General features: G+C 42.3%; 1 protein-coding gene across 1 annotated transcript in view; it reads left to right on the top strand.

Annotated features, from left to right (window-relative positions):
• TECRL (trans-2,3-enoyl-CoA reductase like) overlaps positions 1-20,259 on the top strand; it is a gene marked incomplete at both ends in the record, with an annotated part of 58,241 nt that overhangs the window by 10,091 nt on the left and 27,891 nt on the right. The window contains one exon of the mRNA XM_084286113.1: positions 3,756-3,807. Within this exon, the coding sequence (XP_084142239.1) occupies positions 3,756-3,807 (52 nt within the window). The remainder of the gene's footprint in view (positions 1-3,755; positions 3,808-20,259) is intronic.

Below are 20,259 nucleotides of genomic sequence, written 5' to 3'. Positions count from 1 at the left end.
GTTAGAGACACAGAATTTCTGAATTTCTGCAGTCACAGAAGATGCCTGTTGGAAAGCAGGTGGTTCAGCAGTGCAGTCAGACTGGCATGTCCCAAAAAGGAAAAAACCTTTAAAAGGAAATGTTGAATGAAGGACCACTTATTTGCTAAAACTGTATTATTCAAATTCTTATTGATATTCTTCTAAGCTGTAACTGCTGAAATAATTCCTTAGTACGAGAACTGTGATGCAATTACATACAGATGACCATATTAGTAATTCCTTGACTTACAGATGTGAAAGAGGTATGAAAGTGGAAAGCTATCTGATTCACCTGCATTCACAAAAGGCAGTTTCAAATTCCCATAATATCTTCCATTTCGAGCTCTTCCTTCAGTCATAGCCTAAGTTTCCAATGCAGTATTTTAAATCTTAAAAAGAAATGTGATACTTTGTGCATTGCTGCATAGAGGAAGGACAGAAATGGAAAAGATGACCCAGAAGATCCTTTCATTCCTGAACTCCTAAAAAAATAAAAGTTGCCCTGAGTGGAAAGGTTAAAATATTTTTGCTATGAAGATAAAGGAAAAACAGGATATGAGGTTTTAAACTCAACCCTTTCTGAATGAAAATTGTAATGAATGCAATCCATATCTGTAAAATCTGCATTTTTTTTTTCTTGGTGAAGAAAAAGTACTCTTGAACCCTAATTACAATGACAACATGTTAGGAAGCTATATATGAAATCTGGTGTTATACTTACAAGTTAAGAAGTTAGAGGCAAAACTGGCTTGACCATCAAACGTAGAAGATAGATGCCAACTAAAAGGTGCTTTTACAATGAAATTCATCTTGTTTTAAATAAACCAAGGGTGGGCTTTCACTCTGTTTTCCCTTTGCATATTTGAAAAGTGCTGAATTAGAGGAAAAGGAAGGTTATAGCACTTTCATAAATAATTTAAAAGGATAAAAGAAGAATAGGACTAATAATTACAGTGAAATGTTTCAGGGTGTTTTATTCAGATAGCACAATGGGTAATAAGAGCAGATGCTGTTCCAGTCCATGCAGTTCTTCAGTTTGTATTGATGTACAATGAAAAGAACAAAAGATAATTAATGGTCTATGAAGAGGACACTCTTAGTAGTGAGCTGATGTCTCAGCATCCATCTTCACGTTGATCAATATTAGAATCTATAGCTTCGCTCATTGTTTTACGAGGTCCTTAAGAAAAAGGACACAGAATTATCAAGATCATAAAAAAATGTATTTCATTCTTTTGTGGCTCTAGCCTCATTATTCTGCCCAGGAAAAGACACTGCGATTCCTCTGTGTCACAGCCCATTCTGAAGAAGGAAGGTATTCGTGTTATTTTTCTACTTGTGGTCCGTGCAGCTTGCCTCAAGTGAAGAGAACAGCCCTTGTCCATGCCAGCTGGCTGATAACACAGATGTCCTCCTGCCCTTTTGGCTGAACGTGTGCTCCAGGCCTGCCCCGGGCACACGCAGCCGGCACAGCGCGGTGCCACCCGGAGCCACCAGGCCATGACAGCCCAACCAGCCAGCCAGAGCTGGCACCATTAAAGCCAGATGTCGCCTCTGGCAGCTTGGATGTACCCACACACAGCAGTGCTCTTGCTAATGAGCTCTCATTGCTCATAGATGTAGTAAGGGAGCACCGTCCCTCAGCTGTAGTTGTTCCAGCACCAGCTCTGCATGTGGTGTCTGGTGCGCACACCATGCCCTGTGGGTAGGCTCACTGCAGCAGGCCGCTGTAAGCACAGATCCTCTCAGGCACAGGCTTCTTTTAAACACCCAAGGCTTTTAACTTTCCTGTGGGTTATGAGATGATCAGCTCTCTAGAGCACTGGTTAGCCTTGACTAACCCAATATAGCCGATCATCTGTGGAAGGCAGGCCCCATGGTAATGCAGCTTACTCTATTTAGAGAGCCAGATGACCCTTTCTCACACCGGAGAAGACCAGTCCCTTCCCTGAGCTGTTATTGCCAGCTCTGAAAACCTCCAAACCTGTACCGTGCTAGGACATCTAACACAGTTTCATCTGCAGCCTTGTAAACTCTGTAGTTGTTCCTAGCTAAGAGCACTTGAATCCGTATCTGACAGATTTAGGGCTCCAGACTTTACAGGTGTAAAATTATGAGGTGTAAGAAAGCAATTTCAGATATTTTTAGAGGTTTTGAAAACAGACAAATAAAACCACCACCACCACACCTTCTTTTCATATTCAAGTCCACAACAGTTGTACACATCACAAAAAAAGGCACATGCAGACTATGTGTAGATGTGCTTTTCTACTGGAAGTTGCGTGGCATGACTGCAAATACGGACTTCCATAGTGCTCAGTAAATTCCTCCATAACTTTGGAAAAGAAAGCACTCTCATCTAAACTCAGAAAAAAAAGAGCTAGCAAAAATATGAACATTGCATACCACTTTAGCACAGGTATCAACAGAGAGCTTTAGATCAACTGAAATTTGTAACATGCTATCTGCCATATTGTCGATGGAAAAATGTTGGCTTGCTCCTATATATACATGCATGCTCCTAATATACATGCATTAATGGCATGTATATTGGATACTTGTATTGGGTGTCAAATTATATAAGTGCAAAACTTCCTATTTGGTATTGATTTCTAGCTTTTTTAGCCAGTGGCTAGATTTGAGGCTACAGTGCCTAAAATCTCTGGGGAAGGCAGCTTTCTGCCATCTGCTGTCTGGCTGCAGCCATGAAGTCTCTCGTTAGAGCCAAAATGGATCCCCATGGTTAAGATACAGTTCAATGTATATTCCCCAGAAAAGAAAAAAAAATCCCTTATAGTTCCAGAAGGTGGTGACATTTGCTTCAGTGGTGAAAATCAAGTGCCTAAAGGGGGCCTACAGGAAAAGTGGGAGGGATTCTGTATCAGGGAGTGTAGCAATAGGACAATAGGTAATGGCTTTAAACTGAAAAAGGGTAGATTTAGGTTAGGTATAAGGAAAAATGTCTTTACCACGAGGGTGCTGAGGCACCAGCACAGGCTTCGCAGAGAATCTGTGGCTGTCCTGTCCCTGGAGGTACTCAAGGCCAGGCTGGATGGGGCTGTGGGCAACCTGGTCTGGAGGGAGATGTCCCTGCCCGTGGCAGGGCAGTGGAACTGGAGGAGCTTTAATGTCCCTCCCAACCCAAACCATTCTGTGATCCTATGATCCTCAGACACTTTGAACAAAGTGTGTTAAGAAACTAATAAGCATGACAAAATGCAGCCTAAAAGACCTCTAGACTGCCACCAAACACTGTGACACCTGAAGTGCTTCAGTGCACAGGAATGACAGTATGTGGAACCAGACCAATTTCAAGCAGAAATAACAGAACCTGACACCTCTACTTCTGGCCCCTGAAAAAAAAAAAAACGGCTAAGAGCCAGGTCCTAACATGCTTGAACCTAACCTTAAAGCTAATCCTTGAAGTTGTCCCATTGGTTTGATCTTGGGGGCCGTCACTGTATCAGCAGGGCCAGCAGCTTTGCCTCTTGCCCTTGGTATTTTACTCTTCTATTGAATAAGCAAAGGTGGCCCAGGTAATACATAAATCAAATGTGAACAATCCTTAATATTAATGTATCAACATGTGAGGGAGGAATTTATTAATTTTCTTTGTTATTGCCTAAAGAACTTGCAGACAAATTGAATCATGTCTTCATTAGAGGAGGGTAAAAGCAACCTCAGTTTGAGAAGGCAGAGCAATTAATCTGCTTGCATTTTGTTTTCTCTTTCAGGTACCTCCATCATCTACTCTTCTTGATGTGAAACACAAATTTCACAAAGCATGTAAGTACTTTGGCTAGCAGGCTGGAGGCATGGTTAGAAGCCTTTAAGCATGGAGAAGTAGTCAAATTTATTTTTCATGAAATCTCACACAAAAGCTGAGGCTGGCTTGACAGCTCCAGTGCTAAATTAGAGCAGTATTCGGAGTAAGGTTCTCCTGTAGCTATCGCAGACATGAGAGGCTGGAAGGAGAGGACTGCATAATTCATCACTGCTCGCCCATAAGGGGCGATACTTTTTTATCCTGTTTTTAACATTACAGTGTCAATTCAAGACCTCAGCTGCATTCACTCTCCCAATGTTATATTAGATAAGCTTCAATAACATTAGATTGCTTCAAGCTGGCTATAAATAGACCATGTGGACCAAATAGTTACTGTAGCAGGGAGCTCAAGCAAGAGTGATTAAATGATTTATCTGAGATCGTGGAAGCAATCTGGCAGAGTTCTCAACTGACTCAGCATTGTCCAGTTCCTTAATGGTCAGGGCAACCTCCCTTTCTTATTGCTTCTTTTGTTTTTCACACCCATGAGGATGAGAAAATAGTATAGGGGAGGGTAATTTTTGGCACATATGCACAGCAGATGTGGACCTTGTACATGAGAAGGGACAAGAGCAATACTACTTGAAGATCCCTCTTTCCTTGCTGTCAGAGAACAGTTTTGTTGGATGCTCCTTTTCTGTCACCGCCTAGTCACATATATTCTGCCCTCACTAGGGGTGTTGGATAAAAAGGAGAGAGAAAGAACAAGACAAGCAGCTGTGTGCCAAGGTTTGATGGCATTTTCATTTATCCTTTATGAATTGCTGTGTCAGTATTTTGAGGAGTGGGGCTAAATGTACCTGAAAGCTACCAGATGTTGTATATGTGTATATGGCGTGCCTTGAGTTCTGAAATGCTGTAACTGATATTTGTAGAGAGCCCAGTTTTGCAACCTTACTTCTAGACCAGGAAATGTTTCTTCTGCTTCTGCCCATGGAAGGTAAGGTGCTGCTTGTGATCAGGACTCGTACCTTGAGTGTCACTCACATGGGATATGCAGGTCTACGCAAGGCCTCTTACACTGAACTGGGGTATTTAGTTGAGTAGAAAAAGATGCAACAAGAACCGAGGGTTGGAAATGAGGACCAGACAAACTCAAATTAGGAATGAGGCATTTGATGCCAAGATGCAGGATGGTTTACTGCTGGAGTAAGAGTTCTAGACAATGGACTTTCCATTATTTTTACCAAAAAAAAAAAAAGAAAAAAGGAGGGATATGCTACTAAAGACTAGATGCCTTTTGCAAAGAAATGCTTTAGTCAGATGCTAATATCAAGTTCAGAGTAGGATATGTGGAAGAAGCATTATACTTCTCTGTCCTTAGAATTTTATAAAACATTGAAGCTTAAGGCCTCTGATTGCACAAAGGTTCAGTTAATGAAGCAAAATGTTGACACGGCTGCTCCAAAACCACTTCTTTTCAACCCCTGTAAGAGCTTGCAATATGCAAAAGGCTAAAAGTCTAAAAACTCAGCACCTGAATATGTGAAGACTGAGTGCATAAGATTTAATATTTCAATAAGGATGTGTCCTCCCACCACTTTGTGAAATGCAGCGCTTTTCTGCTTAGACTCTCTTAAATCATTTGAGACTGGATTTATATTGATGCAGCTTAAATCAGCTGAAGATCACTGGCACAGAGGCTTATGTCAATATAATTGTAATAAGGTTTTTAATTAATTTGGGATAAAATAGTGAAAGTTTGTGTATAAGCCATTTTATTGGCACCTGTTTTCATATTTAGAGGTACCTCACTCCTCAAATACATCCAGGGATGTAAGTTGAGCTGTGTATGGAAATAGACAATAAGTAGTACAACAAAGCATGACACACACCGTGAACTGAACCTCTGACAGTGTGGCCCTTTACAACATGTGGAAAGGCTGGCATGTGCCTTCAAAGTTTTCCTAGTCCCCAGTTTCTTAGTTCTCAGGAGCACACTGTGTCAATGTCCTGTGTCATTTCTTCCCATTCCAGCTCATTGCTTTGATCTCTCTTTTCCAGCTCAGCCTGGATGTTGCTGTCTCATGAGGTTCCCCCTTCCTCCTTTTCCTCTGGCAAAGAACAAACTTTCCCTTTTTTCCTCTTTGTGTAGTTTGGAGGATGACAGCTTACAGAATTTATATTACAGTTCTTTTAGGCAAGAGCCGAGAAGTGGCTGAAGCTGATCTGTGGATGCCTTTGGTTACTGTGCTATTTGTGCTAGTTCATGCATTCATTTCTGTCATTTCATGTGTGCCAGACTCACATGTCTCCTATAATCTCTTGCTAAAACACTCCTACGCACACGCCCTTACAGTCTCCCTGTCCTCGTGCATTCTCCTTTGATCACCCATGCAATTAAGCTTTCTCCTCAGCTGGTATCTTGTCAGCCCTTCAGTGAGTGAGAGGAACCCCTGTGCAGCAATTTCACAAGCATCATCTCTGTCACTGATCAGTTTTTGCTGCCTGATTCAAGAAAAGAGGAAAAAAGACTGAATTATGAATTGCAGCAGGAGGCTGCTAATCATTAAAATAAAAGAAATGGGATGCAAGTGGCACATAGCATGTTACCGTTCAGTAGTTTCTAAGTCAGTCAAACATTAGTTTGGATCTGTGTTTATATGAAAGAATACGGACTCAGAAATCCAGGAACAAATACTGAAATATTCTACGGCTCTCACTTCAGTAAAAGCCTCCTTGTGGAAACAACCCCAGCAAAGGCTAACACCGTGTTTTCTGCGGCACTGAGTTCAGTGGGGCGATCGCTGGGGATTTGGGGATCCATGAGCTTTTAGCGGAGGTACCGCCTACGATAACCTGCCATTTCATGGGAAACGAGAGGCTTTCTCCAGACAGAAGAGCACAGTTTTGGATCAGCCCCTGGCTGCTGTAGCCACCGTCTGTGGCAGGGACTGCAGTTTGCCTGTTGCAGAGCTCCAGCCCTGGCTCTGCAGGGGCTTTCTGTAACAGATGCTAGATCCAGGCTGCCATGCTTAATAGGAAACATCACACCTGCCCACCATGAACCCGTCTAATCCTTTCTAAACCTACTTACAGTTCTGACCTTAGCAAAATCCTCTGGGAAGGAGTTCCGCGATACGTGCTTCGTGGACAAAACCACACTGTTCACGGTGGCATCATCCACATGTCTACACTTCTGCTGCTTGTTTTCTGCCTGAAATTGGGTGGCAGCTGAGTGCCTGGGTGTTACTGACCTTCACGCTGTACCATCTAAGGCATGGCCACAAAAGCCTTAATCAAACTGGTGCTGTGCACCAGGTGACTTTACTGCTGTTTTCCTCATTCCTTTGGCTGGCTGGCAGAGGTAAAACCACACGAGTAACTTAATCTACCAGAAGGAATCCTCTTGCCCCATTTTTTCAGTTGCTTATAATGAGTCAGGTACCTGACATTTCCCATATCTATAAGGATGATGTTTTCAATGGGGAAAGAAATACCTTGTAGACTAAACTTTGCAAGCTCTTGTCCTTGGCAATAACTCTTCACCTTTAATTTATTTTTATCTTTGCAAGATGTATTGGGCTGGTGGAGGAGGAAATCTTACAGATAGAAAATGAAAAACTGTAATAATAATGCTAATCCAAGTATCACATAACTAAAATAAAATACGTCTAGAACAGGTAGTATAGTGGAGTCGGTGATCATTAAATATTTTCAAGGTTACTGCACACAAAAGTTTCTGGAAAAGCTCTTGAAAATGGAGGAAGAACAGAAAGGAAATAAGAGTTCAGCAATAACCTAACAAACTCTTGGATACAGCATCCTGCACGAGGATGCTGTATCCAAGCACCTACTCTCTGAATTGTACCTACTCTCTGAAGTCAGAAGAGCAAGTTTAGGGAAGCCGAAACTGCCCCTGAGGCAGGACCAGCAGGCAAATAAAGAAGGGCAGATGGGAGAAAGCCTGGCAATGGATGGAAGGAAAAAGGGAAGCTGAATGGAATGAAAATAACACATGCAGAGCATCCCAGCCTGCAGAGGGGAATGAAGTACTCAAGGAAAAAGGAACATAGCTTCCAGCTTTCCCAATGAGATATTAACTCGTAATCATTCAGCTCCAAAACTGCAGGCCTCCCTCTCCAAGTTAGCAAACGTTACGTAGGGTATATAGAATAACCAATGTTAATCAAAGTAAATCATTAAGAAAGAAATTGTCAGTAGGTGGCACTCAAGAATAAACATCATAATTTCTGGACACTATGAAACTTCAGTGGTCTGTGGTACAGTCTTACAACTGCTTGTTGCAGGTATTTCTATAGAGATCTTGAAAGCTACGTCAATGGAAATGACTGAAAATGACTGAAATATTTTTGCTTTGCTTTCCTCTAGAGAGAGGGCAAGGAGCAAAACAGTGCAATAACATACCTCATGCTGATTGCCCTTTATAGCCCAATGCAAGGAGACACCTTACCATCCCAGAGGAGAAATGTAAGCAGAAGGACCATAGCATACACTCCTTTTCCAGTGGTATGGGAGGCTTGTGCATCATCTCCCTCCTTCCCTTCTCAAAATGACCCGTGGCTGCTGCCAGCTCTGCTCCCCCTGCAGTTGCCTGCCAGTAGTGCTGAGCTCTGCCAGCGCTGGGCAGCTGGAAGGAGAGCAGCATTTTAGAAACATCGGTTCCTTGCTTGCCCAAAGCCCTGAAGCAGATCATCAAAACACAGAGCTGTGGAAGCCAAGCTGGCCCGGTGGAGAGGAAGGAGGAGAATTTCTCATTGCTTAGAAATGACAGAGCCAGTCTTGTGAGAGTAGCTTAAGGCATGTGAGGTACTAAAACTAATCCTTCACTGGAGGAGCGGGTCCTCTTTCTTTTCTCCTTCCTAACAAGTCTGAAAAGGGTTTTCAAGTTCTGCATCTGCACCTTTCCTGTTTTTAATGACATCTGAGAACTAACAGCACGATGGCAAGAGCAAGGGCTTAAGGTAAAACTCCACGTTCGCCAGCCTGGTGCTAAAATGCAAGAGCTGGATGCAGCACCGTCTCTGGAAAGGATGAGTTTCCTTACTGCATCATATAATTTCCATCTAGAGGCTGGCCGTGATATTAAACTGCAAGGCTCAGAGAGGTGAGAAAGGATGCTGTGGGGATTAGTCATTAAGAGCAGTACCAGTGAGAACGGTGACTGCTAAGCCAGTGCCTTGCCTGCCGGCTCTATGTAATCAGGAGTGTCTGATAACACGGGCTTGCTGAGAACCTGCAGTTCCTCTGATTTTTCCACGCTGCCTGTTACAGCTGGATTCTCAGGTTGAAGAAAGTTAATGAAATCTGTCAATTCTGATGCCTGGAGAGACTCATGTGCCCAATGAATACACCTGCTGGGGACACAGAGAAGCTGAATTATGCTATTTATGGCTCTCCCAAGCTGACTTCATAGTCCTTGCCTGCCAATCAACCGGGAGCCCTTCATGTGTCTCACAAACTGAAGAGACCCAAATAAGTTATATCTAGGGCACACAGCCTTCCAGAGGGATCTTTCCTCTGCCCCCTATTTGGAGTCCAGGCTTTCAAAAAGCCAGCGTTTTGGAAACAGAGCCACGATCTGATCCTGGCATGAGTTGTCTTGAGCTGGATGCACTCCCCAGGCAGAAAGGCAGCTGCAAAGCACAGTTTTTACCAAATCTCCAAGTCCTTCCTCCCTGTTTTTATCCTGAGCGGTTCATGATACCCCGGAGTCACAGCTCATATACGAATGAGTTTTCAAAGGGAGAAGTAATATCTTCCTGTGCAGAACTCTTGGGCCCAGCATTATGCCTGCGTCACACATTCACAGGATGCATTGGGTTAACAGTCACATCCAATGATTGTTTTCAGTAATTTTTCCCTTCTCTGCATTCATAACTCAACTGGAAATTAACAATGAAGGTGAGTCGCTAGGGACGGGCAGTTACTGCAAATGGGCACTATGAAGTACAGTGATTTCATCTGGGTAAATTGCTCATTCATCTGTGTTGACTTTCTAAATGAGAATGACTAGATTAGGAGGAAACATGATGAGATTTATTTCATTTTATAATTTACTTTTCTTTTGTCTTAGCCAGACAGCAGATAGTAATAGAAGACTAGGTTACAGTGAATATAAGTATCCATCAAATGACACAGGTCTAAGGACTTTTTTCTTCTCTATGCCCGTTGACATAACTCTACCAGGAACTTGAATTTCTTGTTACTGCCACAGCGAGGCTCGTATATATTTAAACTCTTTACTTTCTGTTTTTCAACGCTAAGCAAAGTAAGCAACGAACATCAAATGATCACCACAACAAATGATCACTACCATATTCCTCCCCAGCTCACAATCAGATCTAATCCATGAATAAATTGCTTCCTGGCCCTCCTGAGTGTGCATGTCCTCCAGTGACCTGATTTCTTGCCTTAGCGTACTGATTTAGCCAGGAGGCCAGTCTGCTTGGTAGGCTTCATTTCTGATCTACGCAGCAGGAAGTTTCAGGAGGGTGACCTTCTATCAACTTCTTTGTGGCACATCCATGCAAATCTCTCTATTCAAAATACAAGAGTCTGGCTGTTGGCACAGGTTTGTGTAGCTTGAATTTATGGCTTACCCGTCAAAATAATTGAAGCATACCTTTAAGAGCTGGGAATACTTTCACTTTTATAATGGCCAGCCAGGAAATGAGGGTGGCATCACTGACCTAACATGGTTGGAAGAAAGCAGAAGCCACACTGAGTTAGCCTTGTGATTTTCAAAGTGACTGTAAATTTAGAGCTTATACCCCACTCTCAGTCTTCATGCATTCTGTGTTGGAATTACAGAAAACCAATTCTGGCCTTTTTTCCAAAGGGAAAGGCAAGGCAGGGAGTGTTGCAGCTGCAGTCACAGTGCAGGCTCCCGGGTAGCCCTCCAGAAAGTGGTGTGTGCTTCACTGACAATCCTTTTTGCAACCTGAGCTCTGGGTCCTAACCTTCCATTTGAGCCCTGACCCATGTGTGTCTTGCTGACACTGCTGAAGCCCAGAACTTGCATTAGGACATTTGTGGCTGGGGTGCTAAGTCTGGCTTCTTGCTTCCAGCTGTCTTGACTAATAAGGAGAGCAAACACCAGGCTAGGCACCCGCATTCCACTTTTGCTGAATGCTCGAATCTCATAAGTTGTGGAGGAAGAGATATTAAATCAGTCTGAGAAGTGTCTGATCGTGTGTCCCTGGAGATTTGCTTTCTGAAATGTACATGTGGTTATAAAAAATGATTTCAGTGTGTACTGCATTAGAAAACTATGGCTGAGTTTTGGCTTACCCACCTAGTGTAAAAGCAATGCACTTAGCCCTGTATGACCTTAAGTAGGACTTCTAGGGTCAGTTTTTTAAGGCATTTTGGTCTTTGAGGATAACAGCAAAAGCTAAAGGGCTGGCTGAGACTTTTAAAGTTGCCTAATTCACACTGAACTAAACGTAATATTTGGGACATAGTTCTTCAAGGCTTAATTCAAAACTAGTGGGAAGCATGCTATTGACTTGGGTGAGTTTTATGCCAGACGCTTTCTCCTTTTTGAGCTTAATTTTCTCATCCATAAAATAAGAACAATTAACCTGCCTTTCATCCATCTTGCACTCTTTTGTCTGTTTTGGCTGTGATCCCTAAGAAACATTTGGGACAATGAATGACTTAAATATATGCCTAATGACCTATTGAACCGAAGGCAGTGAGGTGTCTAAAACACAAAAGATAGGCTATCTATTAAATGCTTGTGAAAGTAAGCTGGCCTTCAGGAAAAAAAAAAAAAAAAAGTGATACTCAAACCAGAAATAGAAAAAGTGAAGATCAACTCAAAAACTTAAATGGAAATTCACATTATTTCTCTTTTTGGCAGATGCTGCATCTGATGTTATTGCATTTCATTAGCAGGATTACAGATATCATTTCAGATGAGAAATATAATAAAAGAAAAGGCAATGAATCTATAGAGATGTAGCTTGAAGCAGAACTGGTCCTCTCTGCTCTCTGGGATATTGTTCCCAGCTGAGATTTACAGGACTCTAACAATGCATCACAAATGACATCCTATGTAAACAATTGGAGAACAAATGTGAGATGCTATTTAAATGCCTCATTAAGAAAAGGAAATTTCATAGCTAGATTCTTTGCTTTTCTTTCCTTTGCAGTAGATTTAATTGACAGATCTAGATGAGAAACAACAAAATTTGTTTATCAGAATTGCCTGTTATTACTTACAATGTATCTTATTACAGTGCCTATGGCTCAACTGAGAAAAGGGCAGTATGAGGCACTACAGAAGTAATCCAGGCCCTAGAGAACGTGCATTCTCTGATAAAATGAAGAATTAAAGCCTACTGAACTGTTAATAGAAGATGCCAAAGTAGTTTTTGTTCTTAAGGAGTTCCTACATCAATGTAAATTCATGTATTACATTTTTGTCTGAGTGACTTCCAACCATAACCTGGTGTTCACCACCACATTCACATGGGCTTACTGTTCATTCAGCAGGTCTTCATGACTGTGAAAAGAATCTCATGTCCATTAATGAGAGATGCCTATTGATTACGGTAGGGTAGAGATCACTTCAGGCCTTCAAATATGCCCTGCATCTGCATCAAGGTTTTCACAGAGGTCCCCATGCCTTTGGACACCAGCGTTGGGCAGATGGCTTTGCAAAACGATCCAGTAGTTTCTTTTGGGAGGAGCTGCATGGAATGTGCCTGCACGAAATGTGCCAGAGACTTCTTGTGAAAGAGAGCCAACAGGCCCTTGGATGGCAGAAGAGGAAGCAAATCTCCAGTGATAGAATGAGAGGAACCTACCTCCTTCTTGGACAGCTTTAGGAGGGTAATCAATAAAAACCAACAAGGTCCATGGTATCTCATCTGCTCAAGAGGTCACAGCAGAGGCAGCAGCTCCTGCTGTTAGGTTCAGATTTTCCCCTGGGTTTGCCTTGTGACAGTGACTTGTTTTCCATTCATTTACTCTTTCTCTTTTGATCCCAGCTTGCCTATTTATTTATTTTCCTCTTCGGGTACAGGGGGAAAGAAAGTCTAAGAACAATCAAAATAAGAAATCTTTCAAATAAAACTTGATATTTACCATTATTTCCAGTTAATGAAAGCAATGCATCAAAGACAAGAAGCTGAACAAATGATTTACAATAAAAATAATGCGATAGAGGAGAGTTCTGCCTCTTTCTAAATTGTCCCCACATTACAATGATCCTGAATATATTTGCTGCTGGAAATAATTCACCATTGAAATAATCAACGTGCGAAGTATTCTGGGTCTGCAGCTCATTCATAAGCTGTGCTCATATAAAACGTGGACAGGCCTTGCTCACTGCTTGACTCACATTGTTACTAGTGTAAGCTAGGTGCCTAATTCTAAATGCTCTTTGCACACCTACCTCTGTATCCCGGTCTTTAGTTCTTTCTTTCGTTTATCCCAGCATTTAGTTCTTTCCAGCATGCGAGGGAAAAGTATTTGTCCTCTGTCATAGAGCTGAGGGAGGAAGAGTAGTTTCACAAGCTTCATGGCAGTGCTTCAGAGGCACAGAAGCCTCTGCTTAATTCAGGTGCTGGGATGGGAGAATTAAACCAGCCCAAATCAACTTCTCTCAGGAAGGACGCAGGAGCATGACAGGGCCTGTGACTCGCCTGCTGGTGTCTGATCTGCTGCCTCTTCCTCATGGCCCACGGAGAAACTACAATTTAGCCTTCTTATTAGCGAGGATTAACTTTCAGTGTGGTGAATTTACCAATGAATTTATGAGGATTTAATTTGCACAAAGGAAGAAATCATGTCAGTTCAAATGCGTTCATTTAATTGGTGATAGCACTGGTGCGGTCATTAGATAAAAACATAAAGCACTGCGATTAGGGGTTAGCGAGGGAGCGCATCTTGATTAGATTAGAAACTGGAGGAAGAGCTGTCCCCTGGACAGTCAGATATTGAAACTATACTTATTTAGCATATTTTATTAGCTAATTGACTAAGGAATGTTTTTAAAGAAACACAGCTAGGGCCTGGGGTAGGACTCTCCTCTGCCCAGTACACCTGGGGTGGAGGGACAAATGAACTTTTGAGCCATCTTTGCCCTGTCAGCTGTGCTCGTTGAAGCACCAGGTGCTTTCTGATGCTGCAACATAACTCAGCACAGCCCCAAGGCTGCTCCATGGACTCCACGCTGTGTTCAGGCAGCGGGCACGTAGCATAGGTTAAAGCAGGAGTCCCTCTGAGGCCTGGGGGAGCTCAGCAAGCATGCAGAGCGCTCAGCAGCTCATATGGGTGCTCAGCACCTCCAAGAGAGTGAAAAGAAGAGGGAGAGGCTGAGGGATGCTGCAACTCCCTCGTCCTCACTGAATTTGAGCTTCCCACCTGAGAGAGGCAAATGGCAGGGAAGGCCTCGGTGCCACTGCCCCGTCCATTCTCTGCCCCGTGTGTTGCTCTGTGGAGAACTGCTGCCCAAATGTGCCCGACAGGCTTGCTAATTGTGGCAGTACCCAAAATAGAGCTTTCTGAAGTGAGGAGGCAATGACCTGTGTTATCAGTGCCCTGAAACATGGCCTATCACATAATATGTTCGTCATAAGGCACAGCACGGGTTGGTTCTCTCACAAACAGGCACAGGCTGAACGTGAGCAAAGGTTTTGAAAGAAAAGTCATTCTGAAACAGGCTTTTATATCTTTTATATTGCTCTTGTTTTCTGAGACTGCAAGGATGCTCAGATACCTGTGTTAAATGCCCTGCTTTACTGCCTATGAAACCCTTAGGTGGGTTGGCTAATGCCACACCTGAAAAGGTTTTTGAGCAGTTAAGGACACAGACAGATGATAAGTGATTTCATAAACCACCAAATATTAAGCTGCCTTTTTGAAAATCTCATGCTATTATATGAACAGGCAGATAGAGAAGGAAGGATATCTTGTAGTTCCTGAAACACATACATCATTTGCCAAATGCATGTTCCTTAATGTGCAGTGTCTCATGTTTGGGTCACCCTTTGAATGAAGGCTTCTCTGACAGCTTGTAACGAGGAAGAAAATCCTGCTCGAGTTCTCACATCCCCCTGATACCTCAGCAATTATCTTTGTTATCCAATTCAAACTTGTACAGAGAGAAGAATCAAAGGCAAAGATAACTGCCAGAATTAAAACACTCAATCGGCATAAATTACTAAGTCACTCTTTTCATTGGCATTGACATTTCAGAGCCAGGACCCAGGCGTCTGCAAATAATACCAAGCAAGCTCCGTGCTATTTTAGTGCATGGATCACAGGGCGCAGTTCTCCCTGAGGGTCCCCTGCTCAAAAAACTCCCCAAACCCATTACGCAGAGCAGAGTGCAGTGGGTCCAGCTTCACCGACTGATCCCCACCGCTGCCACGGGAGCTGCAGCACGATGCCCAGGTGATGGGAGCTGCTCGGGGCCAGGCAGTGTGTGCTGTGCTGCTGCAGGTGGGTGCTCTCAGCCTGAGTGCTGCTGCAGTGCCGCAGCACTGTGCATCCAGCAGCTCCTCACCTCCCCGCTCTGATTTAAGGGCATTCATTCCCTTCTGGGAACATTGCTTCGAGCTCCATCATTGTCACAATATCTGTTTGCTTGTTTCTCTGTATTCTGCTCTGTGGTTGTTATTAATGAAATAAAAGGTGAGCCTCATTCCCTTCCCTTGCCCACACACATTAATTTAAATGCAAATCCACACAGAAAGATCAAAATTAATTATACTTTCTGCAGCAGGCTACATGGGAAATTGAAATGCACAGGGCTGGCTTTCCTTTTCCCTTTTTATTTATTTATTATTTTTTTTAAGAAACAATGTAGCGAAACTATTCAAATATATATATAAATGTTGCTTACATGCTTGCCTGCTTTTAGTTTCTGATGCTTTTTGCTTGTCTAAATTTCCAGTTGTTTTCAGCACCAAGCTGTTTGAGATGGAAAATTGAAAGCTTAATCTGCTAGTGCCAGAAATCGACCTCTAAATGACAAATAATATTCTGTTTGCCACTAATAACAATTGATCTTCATTAAGACAAGCTTTGCTGACTCTTAAGAAATTTGTCCATTATTGCCTGATCAGAATATAGCTAAAGTTTATTTTATTTTATTTTTTTTAGGAAAAAAACTCGCTGAGTGAGTGGCGGCAGGGGGGAGCGCTGTGTTCCTCGGTGGGTTCAGGCACTTGTAAAAGTTAGAAGTCGATGAAAATGTAGTCAGGTGAATTTGTGCTCCAGGGTGCAGTGCAGAGCCACGCAGGCTGGTGTTGCACAGCCGGACACAGCCACAGCTGCTTCCAGCTGGATGGCGCTAACCAGCTTTGTCAAATCCTGGGTGAGAAAAGTATAATTTTGACACTGTTTTTTAGGGAGTGCCTGCAGAGATTGATGTAATGTAGTACATTAGTTGTTAGAGCTGGTAGGTGTGCTCTGAAACACCTCCAGGATCAGGCCTTGTGAGGTTTTGTGAGGTGGGTGCTGGGGTAACAGCAAACAGCTCTGAGCACAAGCAAACACTGCAGACACATGACTTCATGTAGGAAAAATGGATGCTCATGGATTTTAAGCATCTAAAACCAAGGGGAATGGTCAAACGGACAGCAAAAAAGGAAGCACATGACCTGACACTTTGTCAGGCTGGGACTAACTTGCTTTGTAGGCTTTGGGAAGTGTGTTTGTTGTGCCTCTTGGCCAGATCTATCCATAACCTCTCTGTAGCACTGTTGGTGTAGCTAAGTACTGGAGGCATCAGTTCGCCCTCCCCACAGCTTGCTCTCCATGTGCAAGCAGGATGTTTGTAGCTAGATGCACTCATGTATTACAAAAACAGAAGAAATGGATGCTAATGATCAAATGGATTCTCTTTCAAATTTCAAGTAATTAAGAAAGTGGGTATTTGTGTAGGCATAGCAAGTAGAGATCAAGATGCCTTTGGAAAACACGTGGCCAAATATCATTCTCAGAAAGCTTGCAGGTAACTCAGGTAAGAGGAAAGAGAAGCTGAGAAAGAAAAGGGATTTATTTTTTAGCTGTTAAAACCAACATCCCTTTCTTTCAGTGCCCTGCTGAGATTTTACCCAACAGGGCACACTGGGTCTGCTCTTTCTACTGGCTTCCCATAAAAACATTGATCTAATTCAAGATCTTGCTCCCTCCCAAAATGCTCTGATACAGCATATCAAAGGTCCTACTGAAAAACACAGGCTAGTCAAAAGATCCCAGATGCAGCAGGTACCTTCCCAAGGACCTAGCAAGAGGTGGAAGCAGGATTTTGTTGTTCAGCTGGCCCCCATAAGCTCAGTACGGTGCCAGGCAAGGACAGCTATGCTGTACCTATCATTTGTTACAGGGAAAGTAAACACAGTAATAACTTCAGGTACTTTCTGTCTGGGTCTTGTGGCCCAGCTTAGTTTTACTGTGGTTTCTTAGGTGTGCCTTACTTACAGCCTTCATGCTCAGGAAGCTCTCAAGTGCACAATAAATCCCACAGAAGCAGAAAGCTACGGTTCCAAGTCAGTGCAGCATCCTGCTTGCCCGTCAGCTCTGTGAAGCAAGAATGTGCAAACTTCAGTCCAGCAAAGGCTGTGGCTATCCACACGGTGATCTCTCTGTCTTTACCTGCCTCCTCAGAAACATTCCTGGGAGTGCTCAAACATGCCTGCTGCAGCCGAGAGAGATGATGTTTATGACCATTGCTGCTTGAGGTCATGGACTCGGAATAACTGTATTTATTCAGCATTTACTTGTCAAGGAAAGAGCCCAGCAAGTTACTTTCAAGATAATCTGTGTGTCAGTATGTCTGTCTGTCTCTATGTATTATGTACAAAAACAACAACCCCCCAGCAATGCATGAGTCTTTTTTAGCAACCTTTTATTACTGCAACACAGATACCAGATCAACAGTCTGGTTAAGGTGGCAGAGTGCATTTCAGCTGTGCTCAAGTCGTACAGGAAGGTGCTGTTACCTTGCTCAGCTACTGCATGACCCCTTGCGATCATGTGAGGGACATCGGTACTGCAACGTTCCCCAGAATTTCCCATACTTCTGCAAATTTAAGCAGCATGCTGCTGCTGATTGATTATAGTAATTTTGTTGTTCATATCATCCTATTCATATCACAGCAGGTATTGCTGGTAATTATTAAGCCTATTTGTTATTAGAGATGCATGGGTGGTGAAAAACAATGAGAAGCAAACAATTTAACTGATAAAATTAGCTGTTCATGGAAAGTCAATCTGATAATTATCTCCAAACTATGTCTGTCAGCTCTGCTTGGCATTTCTTAGACTCCTTGCCCCCCAGAGGAACAGTTTTTGCATGGCTGAGTTCTAAGGAATGCACCTAATTTCCCAGCAGGAGAGATCTTCATGATTTTTTTTTTTATTTTTTTAACCTTTGCTCTCATATACGTTCATGTAACTTCATAAATACTACGTGACAAATAGGCATTTGATCGTGTAATTTACTAAAGAACAGGCAATGCGCTGAAGAATTTTTACGAAAAATAATAAAAACTAGTGACCCCTTCAATTTCATAATTATTGGAAAATACCTAGCACTTAGATTTCCTGGTTGTTAATTTTTCAAAACCTCCTGTCATATTTAAGCAGTGGAGCACACATTAAGGTCAATTTAAATTGCGTGGATATAGAGTACCCTTGCATGCTTTTAAAACTCCATATGGGCTTTTAAAAGTGTCCTCAGCTCTTGTGACTGTCCACTGATTCATTTACTGAAATTCTAGTAAAAATGCAGTGAAAAAAACAAAAACAAAAACAAACAGTGGGACCAACAGAGCTTGGTTTCCTGTGCATCTTTGCATATATGGTACTGAGGCTGCCATTTGATTAAGTGTTTGGATTGTATTAAGTGTACAAGCAGTACATCTCCTTTTATCTCCAATATTATCAGGTGGTTATTAGCTGGATATGGTCAAATTAAAAGTGGCTGTTTTTATTTATTTATTTTTACGTCCTTCCTTCTAATGTGTCAGCTTGCTTAGGTTTAAATTTTTGTTTTAAATACTGCCATGTACAACAAAAAACTTGGCTAAAATTAAATATTTTTCTTCACTTTCTTATTATAAATATAATATAAAGAGTAAAGTCAGTGGTTACTTTCTTTACTGTAGTGTCACTTTCCAAGAAAATATCAACTTCTTGTGTTGGAAAAATTAAAATGCTTTAAACATTTATACTTTTTCATAATGGATATATGTCTTTTTCTGTTTTGGACTAAAATATTCCACCAAGTTGGAACAGATTCCTGACAGAGAAGAAGGAATATGGTAAATGGCTTAAGACTCATCATGAATTGCTTACACTTCCAGAATAAAGGAAGCTTGCACGCACAGAACAAACATTTTTTGAATCACAACAGTGAAAAAAAATCAAGCAATTTGTGAATATCCTTTCAGCTGAGGAATGGAACAAATTTTCAAGTACCTATGTGCATCCATTTGGGGATGATGGTTTTAAAGACAGAGACAAACACTCTGTATCCTCTAGGATAAGTCAAAAACGTAGAGAGAATCAAATAGGGGATGAAAAACCAGGAAGCAATGTCAATGGCTGTTTTAAGCACACTGCAAGATGGGCTAAAGGAGCCACAGCTATTCCACACAAATGCTAGAAATCTAGGGAATACGATGGAGGAATCACAACATTGGCTAAATGTTGGCAGATTTAGTATCAGCTAAACAGACCCATGTTTTGAACCATGACGGCCATTCTTATGTTCTGGCCAGCCTATGCCTTTTTATTTATTTATTTATTTATTTTTAAAGTTAAAACCAGTCTGGGATATAAGTGGGCTGAAAACTTCGTTATTTTTACAACTTCCCTCCAAGCATGAAATGCTTAGCCAAAACCATAAACCCCAAACAGGGGAACTGAGCAGCTCTGCTGATCACAAGGAGCACACAGGGAATAAATATGACCTCCCCAGCACCATGTGGAGCTCACAACTGAGCTCTGATGCACTCTCAAAATATTAGTGAGTAGATGATAATAATACGTGCTTGAAATTATATTTAGCAGGAGTTACAAGATAAGCTTCAGTCTCCTATGCTCTTGGATCACCATTAATCTCTACAGAAGGCACCAAAGGAGAGTGTTAATAAGAATAAACTGGGAAGTAAACCCTACTAAAAATAAATCCCTGGAAAAAAGAAAGCCTCCAGCTTCAGCAGGAAGCAAGGGGAGCTCTGCCAGATGTGGGAGTGCAGAGAAGCCTTTGAGCACCGCATGCAGCTGCAGCTATGTCTCCGTCTTTAATGAGTGCTTGTTTGCTCTGCCTGGAGCATGCACTTTCCATGGGCACTTGTGAACTCCTGCTGACAGTAGGTGAAGATCATCTGCCAGCTACTGCTGGCTCGAGGTATCAGAGAGAGCCATCCACCCCCTGTTTGACAGGCAGCAGCAAGAATTAACGGGGGTGATGATGAGACACT

This window comes from Netta rufina (genome assembly GCF_964035555.1).
Source record: "Netta rufina genome assembly, chromosome: 4".
NCBI lineage: Eukaryota > Metazoa > Chordata > Aves > Anseriformes > Anatidae > Netta > Netta rufina.
Note: the sequence above shows the minus strand (reverse complement) of the source record. Positions and strands in the feature narration are given on the sequence as shown.